The sequence below is a fragment of the Balearica regulorum genome, chromosome 4 (genome assembly GCF_011004875.1).
Source record: "Balearica regulorum gibbericeps isolate bBalReg1 chromosome 4, bBalReg1.pri, whole genome shotgun sequence".
In the NCBI taxonomy this organism is placed as follows: domain Eukaryota; kingdom Metazoa; phylum Chordata; class Aves; order Gruiformes; family Gruidae; genus Balearica; species Balearica regulorum.
In genome coordinates this window covers 18,412,248-18,434,328 of record NC_046187.1, presented here as the reverse complement: position 1 = coordinate 18,434,328, position 22,081 = coordinate 18,412,248, and the positions used below count along the sequence as shown (strand labels likewise).

The window sequence follows — 22,081 nt, the reverse complement described above, 5'->3', positions numbered from 1 at the left end:
CAGCTATTTCATACTAAGTGGAAAAAAAATTGCAGAGGGTTAAAGACCAAGGCATTCTAAGGTTTTAATTAAAAATAAAGAAGAAACAGTACCATAGCAGTAGAAGAGGTGCTCCTTCTTGGTTAGCCACTGATGAGCTGGAAATCCTTGAGCCTTGCAAAATCTTGCTGCTTTTCCTGTGATAAATTTTGGTGTCTGATATGGATTCTCTCTGCAAGTGTGTTTTGCTGTAAGCTTCGGTGAAGGAAGATGATACTCTATGGGTCTGGGTGAAACTAAAGGAAACAATCCCCGAGGATTCCATGGAATGGGGGTGGGCGGGGGGGGGGGGTGGGGGGGTAATGGGCTAGTGTAATTCTGCTGAATTAATTGAATCAGAAAGACCGTTCAGTGTTCACAGGCTCTGGGCCAGTGGAGCTCAGCCATTGTGTGGAAAGGACATATTTAGTCTTTTGTGGGGAGGGGAGGTGAAGGGAGCGGGTGCAATAGTTTCTGCTGCATTGGCTGGCCCCAGAAGTGCTGAGCTAAGGGATCAGCTGGGGCAGTCGCACTGTGGGCCTGGCGGAAAGTAGAGCATGGAGGATGCCGGTCCTTGCTGAACTTTTCAGTGTCGTTTCAATATACTGTACGTGGCATGTATAAGCCTGTAAAAAGGAAGAAGGTAGAGGAGTGAAGAGCAATGCTCTAAGTTAAAAATGTAAAGAATAGAATCGGTTGGAGAGCGTTGCGTAACGCTTAGGAGTTAGCTATTTTGAAGCTGTTGCCATGGCTGTGCTGTCTGATAGCGACAGTACAGAGCAAGCTGGTATAAGTGTGAAAACCTCTACAAGTTGCCTCCTTGCAACAGATGGTTTGTGGCTTTTGGTTTTGTCATGATCCAGTATTAACGACTTTAATCTTAGTTTTTTTCTTCTCATTCCATAAAATGCAGCTCCTGAACTGGAATACTTTCTGGGACGTTCTCAGATCAGAAATAGCGGAGTGGATGCACCAGTGTAAGAACCGAGGCACTTCCAGTGGCGTATGCGGTAAAGTCAGCAGATCAGGCCTCCTGTTTCCCATTCTGCCAATATCGTGTCTTACTAACAAGGACAGTTTGCATATTGTGCTGGCATGACTGGAAGAGACGTCAAAGTAAAATGAAATAAAGTGTATGAATGGTAAGAACTATAATGCAAATGGTGAAAATTTAGTAATTTTAGATAATGTTTTAACATTTTTTTTTTAAGGTTACAGTTTTTCTAGCTTCTCCTCTGTTCATCCCAAAAGATAATAGTGAAGCTGATTAGACAAGAAACAGTGAGAAATGTACGAAAATTTACCATGGTTTTTGTGGCCAACTGTGAAATATATTGTTAAAAAAATAAACATTAAAAAAAGTTGAAATCACAGCTGAGCCCTCTCTCTGTAGACTAAGCAGAAAATAAAACTTTGACAAAACCCCATGAGAAATTCTTTAAATCCCTTCCCCTTTTATCTCTGCTTCTTTGCCTGGAAACTAATTCATGTCTATTGGAGTTGAAATTCTGCTGGTCTGTCAGCCAGTCAGCGTCTGAAAGGAGTGGTGATATTTCAGATCTTCCCATTTGTTTTTTTTTTTTTCTTTTAAATGATGATTGGTTTCATCTATTCAAAACTTTGTTGTGTGCCATGAGCATCCCTCTTTGCACTATCAGATTAGCTTCATTGGGGGATCAAAGATAAGTGCTTTTTCTATGATTTTTAAGTATTCCAGGTATGGACAGATCCTTAGCTTATAGAAGAAAGATATTCAAGTGGCTCCCCAGAAATGAGGACACATACGCCAGTGCTAATCTTACGCTAGCTAAGTATTCAGCCTTTTTCTCATAACATTTTCAGATAATGGCTATTAACATTGCCTTGAAATTGTTAATTCACAAAAAAAGTGCCAGACTGCAAAGAACTGTGCAGGAACTTGAAGCTGAAGTTTGTAGGGCTTTGAAGGTTATTACTGAAAAATGTGTATGTGATTTCTAAGCTTTACTTGTTTCTGTGTTTAAACAGCTTTCTTGGGTCTTACAGGGCAGTGGGGGAGGAAATGTTTTGGGTTTGAGGATGTTGAAGGATTATACATTGTTTATCAAAGCTGTTATGTATTTGCAAAATGTTTCATTAAATCAAAATTTCTGGGTTTGCATTTGAGGACAAAATGTTTTGGCGGAGAAAAAAATCCCTGGTTGTTTTCTGAGTGTCATCAGGCAGGTTGTGCTTGTCTCAGAGCCATCAGTATTAGTGAGGAAGTCTGTACCCAGTCCCACTGTGTCACGTAGCGTAATTTTTGGAAACCCTTTCATTGATGGATTAATAGTTCTCTCACCAGAAAGAGATGCCGTACCATTGTGGTCAAGTATGGGGGCGAGGGGGAAGCCAAGTAGTTGCTGTGCTGGAAAACTGCAACCTAGAAATTATTATTGTGACTCATTAGATGATTTCATTTGGAAACAGAATAATTATGTCCTGTTCCCACCTCTGTTTTACTCGGGAGGAAGGACTTGATCACTAGTGTGTTTGTCAGCTGGATGACCTTTTAGTGAAGTATGTAGCTGCATCAGTTCTGGCTCAACAATAGAAGGGCATGAATTCATTTAATACCGGTATTACGCCAGAGGTCCTGATACCCTGGCTTGATCTTTGCTTTGGTTTCCATTTGCGTTTCAGTGCTGTGCTTGTAGGCCGTGTGCTGGATACAAAAATGTGGGATGCAGCTCAGCAGTCATGTCAGTGGAGAGAGGCTTTCTCATTTCAGAGACTGTGGACTAAACCCCTGATTTAATTAGTTAAGACTAGTTATTCCCCAAATTGCCTGATCTGTGCATGGCCATTAGGCAGCTGTGAATGTGACAGTTTTCCATCAAGGCTTGAGAAGCCTTGGTGTATCGCTGTGATTGGAGCATCAGTGGGTGCCATTTTGGTTGTCTGCTGTACTGTGCAATTATTGATGTACCTCACATGAAATGCCCAGTTTCATTTTAGACTTCGGCTCTATAATTGCAGCCTTTGCTGTTACGGTGAAGTTGTGCATTATCCAGCAGGAGGGTGGGAAAACTGGACATGTGAGGTTCTCCTTAAGAGTATTTTCAGGCAAAATGAGTGCTTACTGGTCAATATTACGTGCTGGTCTTCAGTAAGTCTAACCTGCAGTGAGGAGAAGAGGCCTACATGTAGAGGAAAGTGAAAGGGAGAATATGCCGCAAACAATAAAGAAATATTAAACATGGAAGCAAGAAGACAAATGACAGAGAGATGAAAAAAATTTTATTTATCCATGTCTCACTGTGACAGCTGCTAAATGGACACTTGAAACAAAGGAAGAAGAGGAAAAGCACAGAGAAGTTTGTGTCACATTTATTAATATGCCTGTCTTGCATTGTATTCCCTGGCAGAAAAGGTCTGCGGGTATGACTGACTGTGGGGGAGAGGGAGTTAGACTGAGAAGACATTTGGTTTTGTTGGAGCTATCTGCCCATCTGCCTGCTCAGTACAGCCATAGGCCTGCAGATCTCTGCCCACAAGAGAGTGGTGTTGAGCCATCCACTTCCATACCAGGTATGAGGGTTCAATGTACAGGTTTTTTTAAATGTAAAGTACGTTTTAACCACAGTGCTAGTTCTGATTCACAAATAAAGTTTGACTTTTCCATCACATATGCTTTACCCTGAAATGAAAAAATGTAAGCAAATTGGAATTCAACTGGGGGTTTTAGGGTAGATAAAGAAACTGTGCACATACATTGGCTATTGCATCCATGATACTGTACCTAGCTTATGTGTCCCTGCTTTTTCTCTTTTTACTGGAGGGGAAAAAGAAAGAACCACAAAACGACAGACATGAAACAGTCTGAGTCTGATTACAGCCAGGGCTGATGTGCATGTGCCATGACTTCCCAGGTGTTGCAGATCACAGTCTGCCAGATGGTGTTGATAGGGCTCTAAGCATATCTCTGGTTGTCTGTTGGTTATTAATTAACAGCTGATCAGGAAATTAAGGGAGATCTCTGTGTAACTTCCTTACCAAATGTTGCACCTGAAGCCTTTCGCGAGCCTCTGAAATGCCCTTCATTTAGCATACCTGTATAAATCATTGAGATTCTGAAAAGACCACAGCCTCTAAGCTCCCACTGGAAATGCTGGCAAGTACCGCTTATCCTTTCCTATTGGAAATAATTGCTTGGGTTGGTGTGGACCACAGAGGCATTTCGGGGGGGGGGGGGGGGGGGGTTAGTTTTCTTGAGAGTTAGCCAGGTAGAAAAACACTGGATATAGTGCTGGGGGAAGGAGGCAGCTGGTGCCTCTGACCAGCTCTGTTCAACCTCGGTTCAGTTGTGCTGCACCAAAGGAATACCATGAGGGGTCTTCTGTGCCTTGTTCTTGAGGAGGCAGGAGAATATCTAGATATGCAGGTGTATGGCCAGTTGTTGCTCTTTAGGTATCTTACGATAGATATTCCAACAGGGAAGTTTGCCCAAGTATTTTTGCATGCATTACTTTCTAAATTATCTACTGAAAATAAATCACTGATAATTATAGTGTTTATATAATACATATCTATAAAAGCATATATATTACATCCTCTGGACTAAGGAATATTAGAATATTACTCCTTCCTTCTATTTTACCTCAAAAGAAAGAAAACTCGACTGCCTTCTGAAGGCTCCTTGTACCTTGTACTGAAATTTTTATACTCTGAAAAATTAAATTTCAGCACAGCTTTTTTGACTCTAAAAGCTGCCCTTCCCAATTAAAGATCAGCAATGTTTGAAGTCCTTTCAAAATTAACAAGCATCTCTTAAGATGGAGCATAATAATAAATGCATATGAGCTGATGAGGAATATTTTGAAACTGAGCTATCTCCTAAGTGGTTTTTGAGTGAAAAATTTCAACAAAGTGTGGCATATGATTAAAAACATTTAAAAAATCACAGAGAGACTAAGTTAAAAGTCCTCCTGTGTTCTTTTTATCCTGTTACTTGGTCAGCTCTGCATATAAAAACAGGTTCAAGAGCCATACACACTACATGGTTTCACAGTTTATCTTATGTTGTAGTCCAGGAGCCCCCCGAGTTCTGTCTACTTGCACATTATAATTCCTTTATTTTATTACATGGCGTTTTCCGATCCTTCAGCAATCTCAATTTGTCAAAACCATATATTGCTTTGTTAAAATATTGCTGCTCTTTATCTCTTGATCTGTCTTTATTACATGCTGCATTGAATGCGTTTCTGTGTATGATTTCCATGATGCCCGAGAAGAGAACAAGTGCCAGCCGGGACTCTTGTCACCTGAATCTGTGGACAAGAGTCGCACTTATAACATGCGGGAACTGACTCCAAAACGGGCTGAGGCTCTGATGAGGCTGCCTGTGTGCTGCTGCTAAATCAGGCTTTCGTCTTTCGAGGTGTGATGCAGTTAGCGTATTAGAGACTCTCATCCTGTCTCCTGTGAGCTGCCGCACTGGGCTGTGTCATGTTTGACCACATTGCCTACATAAGCTGAAATTAAATGTTTAAAAAAGAGGGCGAGAAATAAACATCTTTCCTAGCCGGGGAACATTTGACTCCCGTTGGGGAGGAGCTATTTTAAAGCTCAGACTGAGGGATGGCTATTTTTGCCCTTCAGCCAGACAGACTCAGCTAATGGTCTATATTGTTCAAAACGTTTTGCTGACCAAATTCTTAAAAGAAGAAGAAAAAAAGAACAGGAAAAGTCCTTAAACCGGCAAGAGGTAGACATGGCTCTAAACTGCAAAGATCTTATCTGTACCTGAAGCGTTCTGTAGTTGGGGGCTGTGGAGATGTGCTCTGTCTTGCTGTATTATTCAAGCATGCATTTGCTTTAATAATGAGACACGGAGATTGAGGTCAGCATGGGTATTTTAAGGGCAATTCTGCTGAAAGCACTCACGTTGCACGAGTTGTGCAGTCTCCAAGTGTGGCTCGAACTGGTGGTTATTTCACATAATCATTTCAGACACACTGAGGCTTTCAGGGAAGTGTAACACAGAAGCGGAGAGTTGCACAGTGGAGACTGCTGTCCAAACAGCATCGGATGTTGTTGTGGCTCATGCACCTCATTGCTGATGTTCCACTGAGTACTTGCCTTAGGACTGCCTGTGTAGATGGATTTAAGTCGTGGGGCAGGGGGTCAAACCCGTTTGGTATTATAGATGGATGCTGTTTCACTCCGTGTTGAACCCAAGTGCCACGTGAAGCGGCTCTGCAGCTGTTTGGGAACACCATGAAACAAATGGTAGTGGAGAAAAAAGCCATATCTGCTTGTGATGGGGAAGTTGATGTAAAAAGCACATCAAGACTCACAAAGGAGTTTGTCAAGACTGTTTATTTAATAAGTGCTGTGATCTTTGGTGATGACAAGCAGCACAGCCTTTGTCTGTAAGGAGACATAAAAATTGTGCTACATTGCACTTAATCTGTTCCTTACTGTCTCAGGAACAGCGTGGCCTTAGCCTGGAGCATCAACATCTCCTGTCATGATCCTGGTTCTGCTGCTCATGTTCCATGTAGCCTGTAAGTGGCTTATTTCAGCTCTAATGCTGGCTCCCTCTTGCTCAGGAATCAGCAAAACCAAGTGTGGTTTTGTATAGCTAAACAAGCCTTGCTCTGCTCCTGAGCCCCTCTTACCCTGCCTCCAAGGCAGCATTTCAGGGAGCTTCCCTGGCTGCTGGGAGCTCCAGGACAGCAGCTCTTGGGTTTTTGTCCCTTGGCTGAGGGCAGCTAAGCATTGCCATGGAGTGGGCAGCTGCTCTCAAGGGTTTGCAGGGCACAGGAAGGTTTTGGTATCCCCCGTGGCATTGTGCCCATGGCTTCTGCCCTGAGTGACTGCTCCTGTCTTCCCTCAGGTTTCTCCCTTGCTGCGTGCATCCTTGACTTTGTGCAATTGCCTCTTCTTCAAAGAGAAATAAATACTGAGGAACATGCGTTATTCATGACAGCAAGAAGGTCAGGCTCCTATCAAATCTGCCTTCTGCGCATGTGATGTCTCACTGCTTACAGGCTCTCACAAGACAATGAAGAAGTGGCTGTGGGTGGGTGTAATGTCTGTTGTTCAGCGAGCGATGAGTTTAAAAATACCACTTGTGAATTACCTGATAGAAGCAGTTTTAGCAGGCAGCCCACGCTTGGCACATTTTAGTTCTCTGGTGGGAAAGATATTTGAAGAGATGTTTATTTCAAAACAAAATTAACTAAACATGAAGAGGATGCTGAGAGGAGATGAATGCAGACTTGGGCAGCGACAGTGTTGCAGCGACTGGTGGTTTCATTGCAGTCCAAATGCCTCTTTGGGGTAGCTCAGGTGGCTGGATTTGTCGGGGAGAGGGGAGCAAAGGGGCAGTGAGCTGGGGTGAGCTGGGAAGGGAATAAGCAGGCAGCTTACTTTTCACAGGGTGACAGGGACCTTCTGGTGAGAAGGGAGGAGTGAGGAGAGAAAAACACTCTTGCTGTAAGATGTCCATTGTCTCTAGCTCCCCCAGCATCAGAAACGCAGAAGGCATTGACATGGGCTCAGTGTAGTTGAGCTGGTTTAAGATGTGTGTCTGACTGGTCCTCAGTCAATTCCTTGGATTTTTACACGAATCCATCTCACCTCTTTTGTATGGGTTCTAAATTATTCTTTGAGTGAAGGCTTCATGGACGACTCCAGATTGTTGTGTTTACTCTGGACATTCAAGATGTGTCTCACATAGTAAAACTTTGATTTCTATTTATTTCATTTTCTTGTTATTTACTTTTATTTAAAAAGCTTTGTTTGATCATTTCCTTGCCATTGCAGAAACTCCTTGGTAAATTATACAGTACTGTTATAAAAGTGTTTCCATTGCCTTTTGCCTAAATGAAGTAAGGATAAGGGAGTAGAGCATTTTTTTGATACATGTTTGTTTTGGTATGTTTTATTAAAAGGGTTTTAGACATCTATCTTTTAATCAAAGACTGGTGTTCATTTCCAAGTACCCTTCTGTAGTGCTGTAGCAACAACTTCCTGTCTGAATGAGTTATACTAATTTCAGTGCTGAAAATCCAAAAATAGGTGTGGAGAGAGATCAGATTATAGTTTTACCATGGGATGAGGTGGTGAGAAGGAGAAGGATGTTGCACCTTCTCCCTGTGTGGGCAGGAGTACCTGTCTCCTTGTGCTCAACGGGAAGCAGGACCCAAACTGGGAACAAACAGGGCACCATGTGGAGGCTTCACCTTGCAGGGAACTGTGACTGTTGCCTGTCTTCCCCCAGAAATTCAGCTCCTGAGGTCCACAGCCAGAACAAAAACAGCCTGTCAGCAGCACCACCTGTTGTGGAGCAAAATCTCCATGGCTGTTGCATCAGCATCTAATCATTACAGAAAAGGAAAGAAGAAATAATAGTTTAGAATATTTCTACATGTAAAATACTCAATAATACTGTACATTTGCTAGGTTCTGTATTATCCCTAAAGCCAGCAGCTCCAGGCCCGAGCGTCAGTGAGCTGTGTATAGCCGAGGGGTCTGCAGTGCCTAGCACGTGCCCGTCTCTTGCACCCCAGCCCTGTGCCCCTCTATGCTGCATCCTGCACCTCAATCATGGCAGCATTTCCCTACGCTGCATCGCTGTGTTGGAGTCGTGGCCGTAAGCACCTCGTCAGCTAGAGAAATGGCAGTCACAGCCAAACCTAGTACAACACACGCTGCAGCCGGGTCAGGAAAACCTCAGGCAGAGCAAGCCTGGCTGGCATCAGTCCCCAGCCCTCACCAGCTCAGCAGAAAGCTTATGGCTGCACCGGCAACGGCGATGCCATTCTGTGGGGCTGCCCTGGTACAGCACGCAGCTGGCATGGGCTGGTTTTGCTAATGGATCTACACTGGGAAATGGGTTTTCTTGAAAAGTTCACAAAAGTGACTGATTTTTGATGATGCCTGTTTGAGCGCACTGTTTGCCTTAATGCTCGGCCAGCTCTCACTAGCTTTATTTGGGGTTTAGGTTTCATTAAATGGAAAAAAAAATGGGAGGAGAATCAACCCAAACCGTCCCTTTATTCCATTTATTTTTCAGTTATGTGACCGGGCGTTGGAGAGAATGGAAAGATTTGAGCTTAATGCTGGAGCACATTAGTCATATGAAGAGATGACAGCTGTGGGCATGAGCAAGATTTGAACGTGGGCTGGGTAGTAAAGTGCTTAAGCCCACAATGCTGAGAGGAGTACGGGTGAGATGGATAGAATTTTGTGATTCTGGCCTGATTTCTTCAGTGAGAAGTGCCTAGACTGTGCTGAAGACAGAGGATGCCCTGGTGTGTAAGCTGGGGTGATGCTTCCAGGGATTCTCCCACCCCGCATGGCTGGGCGGATGGAGGAAGTCCTTTCATGGCTCTGCATTCCCATTTGGGCTGCTTCTGGAGAGGTGCCTGGCGGAAGACGGCGGTGGTGATGCCACTTCCTTATAGAAAGCCACGAAGTGTACCATGTAATTACATCTGGGCAGAGCAGGGCTGCTCCCACAGCACGGGCACCTTACAGTGAGCATACGTGACTTGAAAAGGCAGACAGTGCTGCTGACGTTTCAAGAGGCACAAATACTAGAAACCCTCAGGAAAGCTTTTGTCAGTGACTTGAGCCATGAAGTTACTAAAAAAATATTGCAGGGGAGTGTTGTGTACCTGCTCCATCTGTGGGACTGTGCAGGTTGGAACAGGCAGCGGTTCTTGACCCTGCTTACGCAGCCAGCACCTCGCCTGCATTTGTTTGCATCAGTCTTCCCTGCTTGGTTATCAAACATACTTCCACGTCTTTTTGTTTGTGACTGGCTATGCAAAAGTGTGAATTCTGTGCGTGAAGGTAATTGCTTATCCAATATTCATTTCTTATGAGCATTTTTTTTTAAGATTTCTGTTTGTATTATCTCCTGTGCAATATTCTTCTATGCATTCAGCATGCAGAAAAAAAGCATTGTGTGACATGAGGGGTTTCCAGTGGGAATAGTGAAGAGGAAATTGCCTGACTCAAAAGGTTGAAATCAGCATGTGCAATCACACGTACGTAACTCCTTTGAGGTGTACCATTGAATTCAGCTGGAAGTTTAACAGAGTGTGAATGTACTTGTCCAGCAGAATTAGTCTGTTGTGTAAGACTTCAGTCTGTCATTTACAGCGTGCTCATTTAAGTTGATTGGTACAGAATTATAAAGAACAACAGGGAGGAGGAGGAAGCTTTATTCATGAATAGATCGAATGAGGAAGAGCGTTAAAGTCATCATGTTGTTGAGAGTGAACAGTCGATCCAGCCCTATAACTGGTATCTGAATTGAGTAAACTGATTTCTGGGGTGAATAAATAGACCTTCTAAATCTACGTCTTAAAAGCAGTAAGATTCGATTCCTACTGCGGTCCATGTGAACGTGGAACAGAAATGCAGATTCCTGTCTCGGCAAAAGGAGTGGCTGCTGCCAAGTACTGGAGTGACGTTCCTGAGCTGGCAGCGCACTGTGCGCAGCCTCCCCGGGAAATGCACGCCACCGCTTTGGCTACTGGTTGAGTGCTCATACAGGTTTGTCACCTACAACCCCACATGTTGTTTTCAGGAAAAGTATTTCCAGTTAATCATTCCAGGTTTTCCTTTGTTCCTCTAACATTGAAAATACTGCTTCCCCCAATCCGTCCCCATCCCCCCCACGCTCCCCCCAGTATTTATACACTCTTTTAGGAACTAAGGAAAACCAAGAAACATCTTGTTGGATTTAATACTTGTTTCTTACTGAAAGTTCTTTAACATAAGTATGTAGATTCCTATATAACGTAGAAAAACTTCTATGAGATTTTTATTATATAGACCCTTATGCAATATGGAATAATGTGGCTACAGGACTCATGTGATAATAGTTAATAAAGAGTTAGCTCATCAACTAAGTGAAAAAACACCTGTGAAATGCCTTTAGGGTTTACTAAGCATTTTGGCATTGGAAATCAGGCTGTTTCCAATTAATCAAATAGGAGAAGCACTGGTGCCTTTCTGGCTGGTGAAGGTGGAAGGGCAGAGATGAGGCTCCTTAGCTACTGCAAAGCTGTAGGCTTCACATCTGCCTAGAGTGTTTGTTTGTGGGACACATCTGGATTCCTCCTTCCTCCTCCATCCTTCATACTCCAAGGAAGCAGGCAACTTTGGACTTTCTACTCTCCTGCCTCTTCTGCCCTGAACATCTTTTCCTGGAAGGTTTGACTCCCTTCTCTGCCATGGGACAAGCAGTTAGGCTGCGCGCAACGTGGGTGCTGTGCTGAATGAGCTCAGCTCAAAGGGAAACTCACCTAATGTGTGATGTTGGTCCTACAGTTGGGCTTGGGTTGGGTTTTGAACAATGAGGGTTTAAATAGTTTGCAAGCACAGGAGGAAATTTGCGTATAAAGAAATAGGTGGTCTTGATTGTTGGAAAGCGCTTCTACTGTCCCAGAGATTTAATATCTTCTGTCTTGCTTTTATTTTCTATAGTTGTATTGGTTGATACTTGTCTATTTTGGGAGAAGTTTTGTGTTGTTTGGGTTTTGGTAGTGGTTTTTTTTTTTTTTTTTTGGGTTTTTTTTTGTTTTTTTTTAATCTTTTTTAAGTTATTAACATTTTGAAGATTAAAAAAATGAGTAAGGCTACAGAAGAGCATATTGTCAGCATTAGGGGAGAACATCTCAGGTCAGGCATTTCAGGGATTTGGCTCATTGCAAACTGGACAAACTTGGAGATAGAATTTATCATCCCAAGCCAGACCAAGCTTCTGGTAACCCTCCTTCCCATGGGGCCTGGTGCAGGACACATCTGCGAGTGTGCAGTCCTTGTCACGATAGATGATGCTTTGACTATGGGGCAGGCTTATCACTCACAGGGTTAGTCAGTGATGAGGACCATCTTTCTCTGTTGTTCTCTGATGGAGCTGTGTGCTCTGTGCACCCAGAAGGCTGGCTGAAGGCCAGGAGGTCAGGATGAACCTCATAGTGGAGAAAATGCTGCCAACTGGCTTCTGTCCTTTGGAGGTATGGGCCAAATTGCTGCTGGTCCCTTGCTCATGGCTGCATTGATGGTGTCTATCCAGCTTTTCCAGGCTCCCAGGGGACTGTGGTAATGCTTCCTGTCCAGCTACACAGAGCAGCGATAAATTTAGACCAAGGGAGCCATAATGACAGTACAGGAACCAGAGGAGTGCTGACCGCCCTCTAGGAGGAGGGTCTGGCTCTCCGTACAGATGTCTCCATCCCTCGAGCTGCCAACCCTGTCCTGACCTCTCTGCCCATTCTGGGCAGGCTGTGCCTCCGCATTGCCCATTTGCACTCGTGCAGTCCCTGTTTCATACAGTTATCTCAGTCATCTCCTTCTGATGGTTTTTTTTTCCCTCCAACAAGAAGTCAGGGTACTGTGAAACACGTATAGACATCTGATAGGCACATACAGCACAGCTGGCTGTACTTCAAACCTGCAGCTTGGAGCAGGTCACCCCAAGCTGTCAGCTGGTGTGATGGCAAAGCCAGCTCCAGCTCATTGCTGTATTTTATTTCCTGAGAGCACTGACATCGTGCTGCTTTGCCAGTGTCTGGCACAGATCTCTGCAATTCTAGTTGGAGTGGGGGTGAGTGCAGGGAGATGGCTGGAGAGGGCTTTTCACGTTAAGGCTCTGTTATCGTTCCATTTCCAGCTTATGATTGACAAACACTTATTGCTCCCACCTCCCAAGGGACTGACTTCTGAGCAGGGAATGATTGTAGAAGATAGTGTACTCTGAATGAAATTTTAGGAGCCATAATTACCCATTGGTGTTGCTATGATTACTGCTGCCAGTGCGGAGCTACTGACAGTCCAGCCGCACTGGGGGTGCCCGGTGCCTGTGCCAGCAGTGTCAATACCAATCCCTGATGCGGAGCCCCCTTGACTGAGGGCAGCAGGGTGCAGCAGTGCCTGTGTGCGGGAAGACGGGTTAGATCTGACAGTGGCCAGACAGAAACTAGGCACCTGGTCCACAGCTGATGACGTCGTGGCCTCAAGTTAGTGAATTCAGCCAAGTTGGCTGATGAATATGAATTTACAGGACCTGAGAATCTGATGGCACATATCTGGCAGAGATATCGCAAGGTACCAGCCACAACTTCCAGCTGCGATGGGCACAATGCAAATACCAATTACTGCTCCATGCATTTTGCTCTGGCAATGAGTAGAAGCACAAACTGCACAGTAGCGCAGAACAGGTACAACACCTGTGAGCCTTCATCCAAACAGATCGTCAAGGCAATGTGCTGGTTTTGTGGCTCCCCTGCCCAGAAGAGGCTGGAGCTGGGTGTGTGGAGACTGTGGGTGAGGAGTGATGGGGGCTGCAGAGGGACCAGCTTTGTCCTGTCCCCAAAAATGTAGGTGTAAGGGGCTGAGCAGCCTCCATTTGTTCTTCTTGGCTGCTGCAGGCATTTGGTAAGGGCTTTTGCAAGGGATGGTTGAGTGTGCCCAAAAACCAGCAGCTGGCAATAGGAGCATACCCAGTTATTCACAAGTAGCTTTCGGCTCCTGTAAAAGAAATGGAGCTGGCACTTGTTAAGCAAGCACACCTTGCATCTGGAAAAAGTAGTCACATTGTTACTCCTGTAGTTGTTTTTAATTCTAGAGCTAATTGCTTCTCTCTGCACAAAGCCCAGCATGCAGAGCTGTGTCCTCACTGTCCAGCCCATGTGCCTGCGGCCTCCAGGAGAGATGGGGTGGCCACACAGGTCTAGTTTTGACAAGTGCCTCTGTGTGGCATTTTCTCCTGAGGGAGAAACATTTGCGAAGAGCCTGGGGCCTGTTGCTCAGAGGAGGGCTGTATAAAACTGCTAGAAATGGAAGTGAAGGGAGTGTGGGGCTGGCACAGGAGGTGGGGAGAGAGGGGTTTCGGCAACTTGCCTTGCACGTGTGTTGGGAAAGAGCATGGCGCATCTTGTTGGTAGGACAAGATCAGCGTGCTGGTCACCTTCCTTTGGCAGTGTCATGGAGACTTCAAACAGTCTGTGATGCATGTCAGCCTGAAATAGGTACCTGAGATTGGTGCCTTAAAAGTGCTTGTTTTCTCTGGCTGTAAAGGAAACTCCATGATAGACACCTATGGTTTAATGATCCTACTGCTGTGCTGTTGGGGGGCAAGGGGAGAGGGCTGTTGGTTTTGTGCAGGGGTCTAGCGTTAAGGGGGCCTGTGTGTGCCTGTATTTCAGGGCTCTAGGACTCAGGATCCGATGATGTGGGGTTTTTTCCAGTGAGGAGAAACAGCAAATTTTAAAGGCTTAGCGTAAGCCAAACTTGTGCACGCCTCCACGCTGTGAAAAACATGATGGTAACTTCCATCTGCCATATATCACAGCGTTTGTAACTTCGAGGCTTGCTGCCAGAGGAGTTGAAATATCAATGCTTTTCTTCAAACACCTAAAATGTTATCATTAGCTACTGCATTATATATCGCATTAATGCTATGAAACGCAGGTAATATTTACTTAGACTTCAGGGAACAGGCACAATGCCTTTGCTCAGATCCCTTGCACGTGTGGAGAAGCCAAAGCCAGGCTGCTTCCCCCCTCTGCATCCCCAGCTGCCAGCTGCGGTCTGTCCACCTGCAAAGCGGGTAGTGACGTGGGAACCTGGCTGGTTTGGAAGGCTGAGCACACTTTTTTTAGAGGAGCAGTGTGGGAATTAATCCCTTGGGACTGAGTGCTGGGTAATTCCTGGTGCTAACGTGGCACATACAGGGGAAATGAATATTTAGGAGGCAAGGTTTTTCCTGCTTGCTCCCAGCTGAAAACGCAGAACTGCTTTGTAGCACCTGTCACCAGTAGGCGCTTGGCAAAGGGATTTGGATTTGGATCTGAGCGTAAGGCAGGAGCTGGTGTGGAGTGTTTGGGAAAGGGCCGAGGACATGCGCCTTGAGCCCTGCTCTCATCCGGTTCTCTGCTGCTCCCGTTCGTTCATTGATCTTTTTCCTTTTGATGCTGCTGTCAAAACCCATAGGTATAATCAGGAGAGAAGTACACCAGCAACGTAAATACTATAAAAATAACATGGACTGAAAAAAAAGAGGGAACAGTGTTTTTTTAGAACAATATTCATTTCTTGAGTTTTCAATGCTGAGATGTCTCAACTAGCAGAGCACAGCAGCTGTTATGTGCCTCCACTGTCAGCTTGCTCTCTGCGGTGCCAACTTCTGTCTTGGTTTTAGCATCTCTAATCCCTCCTGCTGTCTACACTCATATCTTTTCTCTGTCCTTATGAACACTGCACAGTCCAAACAGAAAAGTGATATTCCTGCATCTTTGAACCAGCCCTGCCAGTCCTCTCATTTCTGACTTAGCCACCTCCTCCCCGGTAGCCTGAGCGTGCCAGCTTTAGCCTGGCCAGGTTCCCCCCTTCTTCCTTGCCCCACTGCTTCCCGTCCTGGCCATCTCCAAGTATGGAGCATCTCCGGAGAGTAGGACTAGGGGAAACACACAGTGGCATTTAAAAAACCAGTCAGATGCTTCCCCCACCCTCGGTCCACTTCTCACCTCTGGTGTAACAACAATAATCCTAAATATTATTGAGTTTTTGTTTTGTTTTAAAAGGCTTATTGTAACCGTCCAATGTGTGGGCTGGGGTTTCCTTTCCTTGCAAAACAAAGGCAGAGCTGCTTGGGCAGTCTGGGTGATGCTGTGGGATGCTCTCTGGGAGGGATTTGTTGGGCAGACCTCGGTCTTTTGACCCAGGGCTATTGGAGGGCGCAAGGACTTGGGGTCAGGTCGGGGTGCTGGCAGTGAGCACCCTGGCCAGGGGGGAGGGAGGTGACCTTGGGGTGGGTGGGCAGCAAGTGACCCATGTTATAAAAAAGCCAGGTACGCAGAGCTCGGTGTTTATCCTCTTCACGTGCAGCAGTGCTTGGACGTGAGGCAGCACCAGGTCTTTGGGGGTGAGTTAAATGCAGGTTTGACATTAAAAAAAAACAAACAACACAACAGCAAAACATGGTAATTGTTGGAGGTGCCTAAAAAAGGTTGGCAACGTGAACTCATATCTGGCTGGGGACAGGAGTATAATTTGTCCCAGGTCAAGAGGAAAATATATCCCACAGTATCTGTGGCAGGGGTTGGGTAGGGAAGAAGAGGGAAAACATCTGCGGAAGGTGTGCGCACGCGTGACAGCAAGTGGCTTGCGGTGCCTGTCTCGAGGCCGAGGGGCTGTGGGGAGAGCAGTGGGGCCAGGGCAGCACCAGGGCTTCCCTGCATGGGGGGCAGGAGAAAGGAGAAAAAAGATGTTTGTCGCGCTCTGCACCTGTGTGGTCCTTGCACAGTCCTCACAGGATGGACATGCACGGTCCCCTGGCTGGTAATGATGGGGGAAAAGGCAGGAGATTTTGGAGGATGAAATTAAGCAGGCATCTACCACTGACACGTCTGGTTTCACAAGATGCTCTGTTGAGCTGCAGTGGTGTCACAGCACGGGGGATGCTTTTTGGATGTTGTTGTCTGCAGATGATACATCCCAGGCAAATTCAGATAATCTGCAGTTTACAAAGCCCTGGCTCAATCCTGACCCTGCTCAAGTTTCCTTAAGTCATTTATTTTGCAGCACCAGCATCTCCTGTGAATCCCTGTAAACCTGCAGCCCTCGCCGTGCCCCCTGGGCTGTGCCCCCGCATCTGGGGATTTGTGTCCCTGCACCAAGGGGCCATTGCAGGTGTCTGTGGTTTGCCAGGGCTTTACAGCAGGGCAGGCCCAGAGCCGTTTGCCTCCGAAGGCAAACTGTATTTCACAGACTTCCCCTGCCACAGCGGCTCCCTGGTTGGGGGGGGGATGACTCTGCTGTCTGAAGGGCTCTTTCTTCTACCCAGGGCAGCAGAAACTCCTCCTCCCACCCAAGGAGGATGTGCAAACACTCCTTGCAGGGTATCAATGCTATCATTTACACTTCCACTCCAGTAAAACTCCCGTAGGCACCCTCCTCCCGGCCCCTTCACCCCATGGCTGTGCCCATCATCTGCGGCTTGGCTTTGGGGAAAACCCAGCTTGCAGAGCAGAGACGCGTTGCCTGCTTCAAAGCAATCTATTTGCACTTGCGGTGTGTTTTTATTAGCAGAGAGGGGATGTTGCAGGTATGGAGGATTTAGTGATGGCCAAATACAGGCAAGGAAGTTGCCTTCCTTCCGCCCAGGCGGGGACAGAGGGAAAAGCCGGGGGTACAGCTGGGAGGTGCTGGTCCTGTCCTAAACCGCATGGGCAGAGAGGTGCGGTTGCACTGTGTCAGGGTGTGTGCATGTGTGCACACGTGGAGGTTTGCAAACTTGCTCTCGTATTATCTGTGAGCAAGTAGGGGCTATCTGTACTGCTGGCTTACAGCATTGTTTCACGTAGATAATCCATGCCACACCCAGAAACCCTGGGGTATGTGTGGTGCGTGTATATGTATTCATATATATAATTGCATGTACATGCCCATGCATACACACGTGCACATGCTATTGCCCATGTTTTCCAGAGCAGAGGTTTCATCCTCTGGCCAGCAGCTGGAAGAAGTGCTGGGGGTGCCACACTCCTTCCATGCTTCTGCCCCAAGGCAGGGGAAGGCTGAGTCCCAGCAGGGGAACGGTCCCACATGGGTTTCAGCACCCTGGCCCATGGCATGCGGCAAACGCCGCTCCCAAGTGCATGTGTTAAGAGGATGCCATCCCTGGGACGGGGTCTGGTGCTCAGCGTGGGCAACACCGTAGTTGTTTGTGTGTGTCACAGCGGGAAGTGTGTGAACGGAATAAATTTAGCAGTCAAAACACAGGGCCAGCGTAGTCGGTCATTAACTGCCAGCCCGTCTCGTCATCCTGCGACCACAAGGAGCTTTTTTAGGGCCGGCGCCCCGGCGGAGGCCAGAGGAAGCGTGGGAGGCCAGTTCCCGGTGACACCTCCGCGCACGGCAGCGCTGCCCGCCGGTGCCATTGGCTGCCCCTTGCCCAGGGCCGGCACCGGCCAGCGGTTAAATGCCCGCACGGCCACACTGGGGCACACAGCCCGGGGCATCCTAACACAGGCAGCCAGCTCGCCCCGTCCCGAGCACCAGAGCAGACGCTGGCTTCCACCACGCCTCAAGGTAAGGTTTGGGTTCTTTGGCTTGCTTTGCATGACCTGGAGTGAAAATGGCAATGTTTGGTGACAGGAGTTGTAGATTTCCTTGCAAGTTTTGATAGAAAGCAGGAGGGACTTGTAAGCTGGGATGTAGGTGTTGCTTCATAAGGGAAGAAATCCGGAGTGTGGCTCTTTGCTCCTGCGCGTTCCAGGTGCAGGGTGATGTGTAGTGCAGTTAGTGTGCCCTGTGGAGATGTCGTGCTGGGCTGCTTAAAGGACTTGGAAAATGAGAGCAGAGCTGGAGGAAAGCCCCCCGCTGCTTTACCTGCCTGCGCAGGCAGCAGTGTCGCGGGGATACCAGACCAACCCAGTGGCCGTGGGGATGCAGCTCTCCGCGGGGTTGTCTTACTGGGGTGCTCTGACTGGGGCCGGTGGGAGGTTTTACAGGGCTGTAGGGACCATGCTGGGCGGGAGGCGCAGCTCTGCAGCCTGTGGTCTCATGGTGCTTCCCATCTGCATTGCTGGCTCCCATCACAGCCACTGAGCTTGGCTGGGTGGTGGGTGGCATTATTGTGGGAACAGGGAGTTCGGAGGAGATTTCCCAGTCTTTAATGATGCTTAGACAGTCTGCAAGAACATGGCCAGGTACTTCAAATCACAAACTAAGGAAGTTCCTGCACAGGAGATGCCAGGAGGTGGCACGAGGACAAATCCTTGGCTTGTTTGATGATGTGCCAGGCTGAGCACCATGTGCCAGGACAGCAAGGCTCTATCAGTTGGAAGGGCTTTGTGGGGCCGAGTTACAGCCGGAGGCACGTGCAAATACTTTGCTCCCTGTTGCAGCCTCAGGGACTACAACCGACATGAGGACAGCGTTTCTGGTGTTGCTCCTCTGGGCCGTAGCCTGCGCTCACCCTGTAAGTACCCACCAGACAGGTACTCAAACCCCAAACCCCCGCAGTTTCGCCCAGCCAAGGCGCACCGATCGCTGATCAGATGTCTCCTGGATGTGTTTAGGTGCCTGGCCGCGAGCTCACCCACCCCAGCCACAGCACCCAGCAGGAGGTAAGCCAGGGGGTGCCCCAGTCCCGCAGGTCACAGCTGCTCACAGAGCAAGTCTGGGATGGGGAACCCAGTCCATCCTTGGACCAGGCACCTGGGAGAAAAGCTGCCACTTCTGCGGGTCTGCTCAGTCTTTTCAAGCTGCTTGGTTTCACCTCATTTCACCTTGCCTCCCTGTGCATGTTCCCAGTTCACTTGATGCGTTCTGCTGTGTTGGTCCTGAAAAAGGAGTTTCTGCACTCTAAACCATCACAGTTTGGGCTTTTCTGGGTTGCCCTTTTGTTGGTGGCTACTTTTTTTTTTTTTTTTTTTTTTTTTTTTTTTTGCATTAGCAGAAACAACTGAAGGGCTGAGGTGCAAGCGATGAAAAAGGCTTGAGCACTTGCATGGCTTAGGAGCAATATATCATCCCATAGCCATAGCAGTAAATGTACAGTGGTGTGTAATAAACTAAAGCACCGTGTCATGTTTTGCCTCCAGGACACAGCAAGTGAAGATTACATCAACAAGCTGGGCAACCTGCTGGGTGGTGATGGCGGCAGATATCCTCCTGCCAGTGCAGAGTGGGGGGACAATGCCCTTGCCGGGGACCTGGCGGGTGGTAACGCCGTGGGTGAGGAGCTGGGCGAGCACAGTGGCCGAGACAAGGGAGGCAGAGTTGGGGAGGCTCAGCACCTGAACCAGGTGGACCACAAGGACACGAGTGCCCGGGATGGGAACAGCCTTGGTTTCCTGGTGAGTGAGTGGAGAGGGATATTTTGCTCTGCCAGGAAAACGTGCTTAGCCCCGAACCTGGTGTCAGTCAGGGTAGCGCTTGGCCTGCGCGGTGAGCAGTGCTGATAGTGCCTGTGACCTGCAAAGCCTTTGCATTCATCTCCATTTGTCAACTCCATAGGAGGAGGATGCACGCGATGCTGACGATGGTGACAACAGAGAGCACCACGGCACTGGAGTCAATGGGCTTCCCTTCCGTGACGGTGGGCTCCTGGATGAGGAGGATGACAGTGGGGACGACACCTTCGACGAGAACGGGGAAAAAGAGGAGGGTGAAGGTCCTACTTACGTGGCTGGTGCTGACGAGTCAGGCAAACACGGCTATGATGCTGGCCGTGGGGATGCCGGGGCTGGCAGAGGGCACGGCGACAGCAGTAGCAGTAGCAGCAGTGAGAGCATCGGGGTGGAGCACAGGCGGTACAGGAACTACTTTGGCAGCCGGTATGAGCGGACCTACAAGTGGGGAGGGGGCAGCAGCAGCAGCCAGGAGGAGGAGAGCTACAACTTTGAGGATGAAGCTATGCAGGGCGATGACCCCTCTGTCTTCGATGGCCCAGGCAGCAGCTACCAGGGGCACCGTGCTCGCCCCCGCACTGCGTGGAGCAGCCGAGAGAGCAGCCCAGGGGTTGGCTCCCACCACTGGGAGGAGGGCGACAGCAGATCCCCAGAGGTGGAGGACACTGACTCAGGAGAAGACAGCCCGTCCATGGAGGACAACAGTCAGTCAGAAGAGCCTGTCACCAGTCAGTCAGAGGAAAGCAGTGCCAGCCGCTCCAGGGAGGATGGGGAGGACAGCCCCTCCAGGGAGGGCGAGGACAGCAAGTCCAGGGAGGGCACTGCTGATCAGTCGGACGAAGAGCTAGGGGAGTCCCCGGAGGACAACTTCCAGGAGGTGGTGAGCACGTCAAGCGGGCGCAGCGGCAGTCAGTCCCAGGAAGAGCAAGAGGACCGGCAGTCTGCCGAGGACAGGAGTGCACCATCCGCACCTGACAGCGAGTCCGGAGAGGATGAGGGTGACCAGAGCAAGTCCAGGGAAGATGATGGCGACCAGAGCCAGTCCACAGAGGACACTGTGGAGGAGTCAAAGGAGGATGAAAATGACTCTGACCCTTATGGGGATGTGCCAAGCACGTCAGCCGAGAGCCAGAGCGCATCCCCAGAGGATGATGGCAGCCAAGAGGACAACGCTGGTGAGGACAGCAGGTCCACAGAGAGCAACAACAGCGAGTCCCAGGAGGACGATGACAATGAGGAGAGCCACTCCCAGGAGGATGCCACCCGTGAGTCCAGCAGCCGTGGGGACGACAGCTCACCACAGAGCCTGGAGAGCGGGAGCCGCAAACGGCGGCTGGGCGCCTACCGCAACAAGCCTGCTGCCGACTACGATGACAACGACTGCCAGGATGGGTACTGACGTGTGCCCTACAGCCTTGTTGGTGCTGGGGGTTACGGGGGGGCGGAGGGGTTTAATTTATTTGCTATATAGCCTGGTTGACTTCTTCCTGAGAAGAAGCTGTGGATAAAATGGAGGCGGGTTTGCCAGGGCTCAACCTGGGCACACTACACAGGGCGCAAAGTGGGAGGTGACATCAGGCACAGGGAAAACACCAAACCGCAGCGAGAAAAGCCATTTCCTATATCAAACCAGAGACCAGCCAAGAGCTGTGGGTGCCAGCAGAGCGATGCTGCCTGCTTGCCACAAGGGCACAGTGGTGGCTTGGCACTCCAGGAGCTGTGCCCGGGCATGCTGGGCAGAAAGGTCCCTGCGTTCACCCCTTGTATTTACCTACCACTGCCCTAAGAGCGTCTGTCCGGACTCCAACGGGAGCTTTCTGTTAGCGCCACATCCTGCACATAAGGAAGAAAAGCTACCGCCGGTGTTTCCATGTGATGTGTGGGCTCAGCGGTGCATGAAGTACCACTTCAAGATGGGATGTATGTAATATTTTGTAAGAAATGTACAGAAAACTTTATATTGTATCCTTTTTGCATTTGTATTTCAAAGCTGAAATGTACCCTGTTGATTTCTTTAATTACCATTAAAACCATCAAACTCCACAGTGGTGTGGTTTAGGTGTTGCTGTTTTTCTCTCCCGGGGCAGCTGGGTGCTGCAATTTGGGGTCAGCCTGGAATGAGGGGGGGAGCAAAGGGCAGGCTGTTTGCACAGAGAACC

At 48.2% G+C, this 22,081-nt stretch overlaps 2 protein-coding genes across 2 annotated transcripts in view; both read left to right on the top strand.

Moving 5' to 3' along the window:
- Positions 1 to 22,081, top strand: part of IBSP (integrin binding sialoprotein) — a 50,825-nt gene that overhangs the window by 15,237 nt on the left and 13,507 nt on the right. Inside the window, exons 3-4 of the mRNA XM_075751326.1 lie at positions 932 to 1,160; positions 3,405 to 3,567. Coding sequence (XP_075607441.1) covers positions 1,158 to 1,160; positions 3,405 to 3,567 — 166 coding nt within the window. The 5' untranslated portion in view covers positions 932 to 1,157. The remainder of the gene's footprint in view (positions 1 to 931; positions 1,161 to 3,404; positions 3,568 to 22,081) is intronic.
- DMP1 (dentin matrix acidic phosphoprotein 1) lies at positions 18,832 to 21,321 on the top strand. Its single transcript, XM_075751317.1, has 4 exons — positions 18,832 to 18,988; positions 19,089 to 19,136; positions 19,614 to 19,868; positions 20,029 to 21,321. Exons 1-4 carry the CDS (start codon positions 18,935 to 18,937, stop codon positions 21,319 to 21,321), a joined length of 1,650 nt encoding a protein of 549 aa, XP_075607432.1. The 5' UTR covers positions 18,832 to 18,934.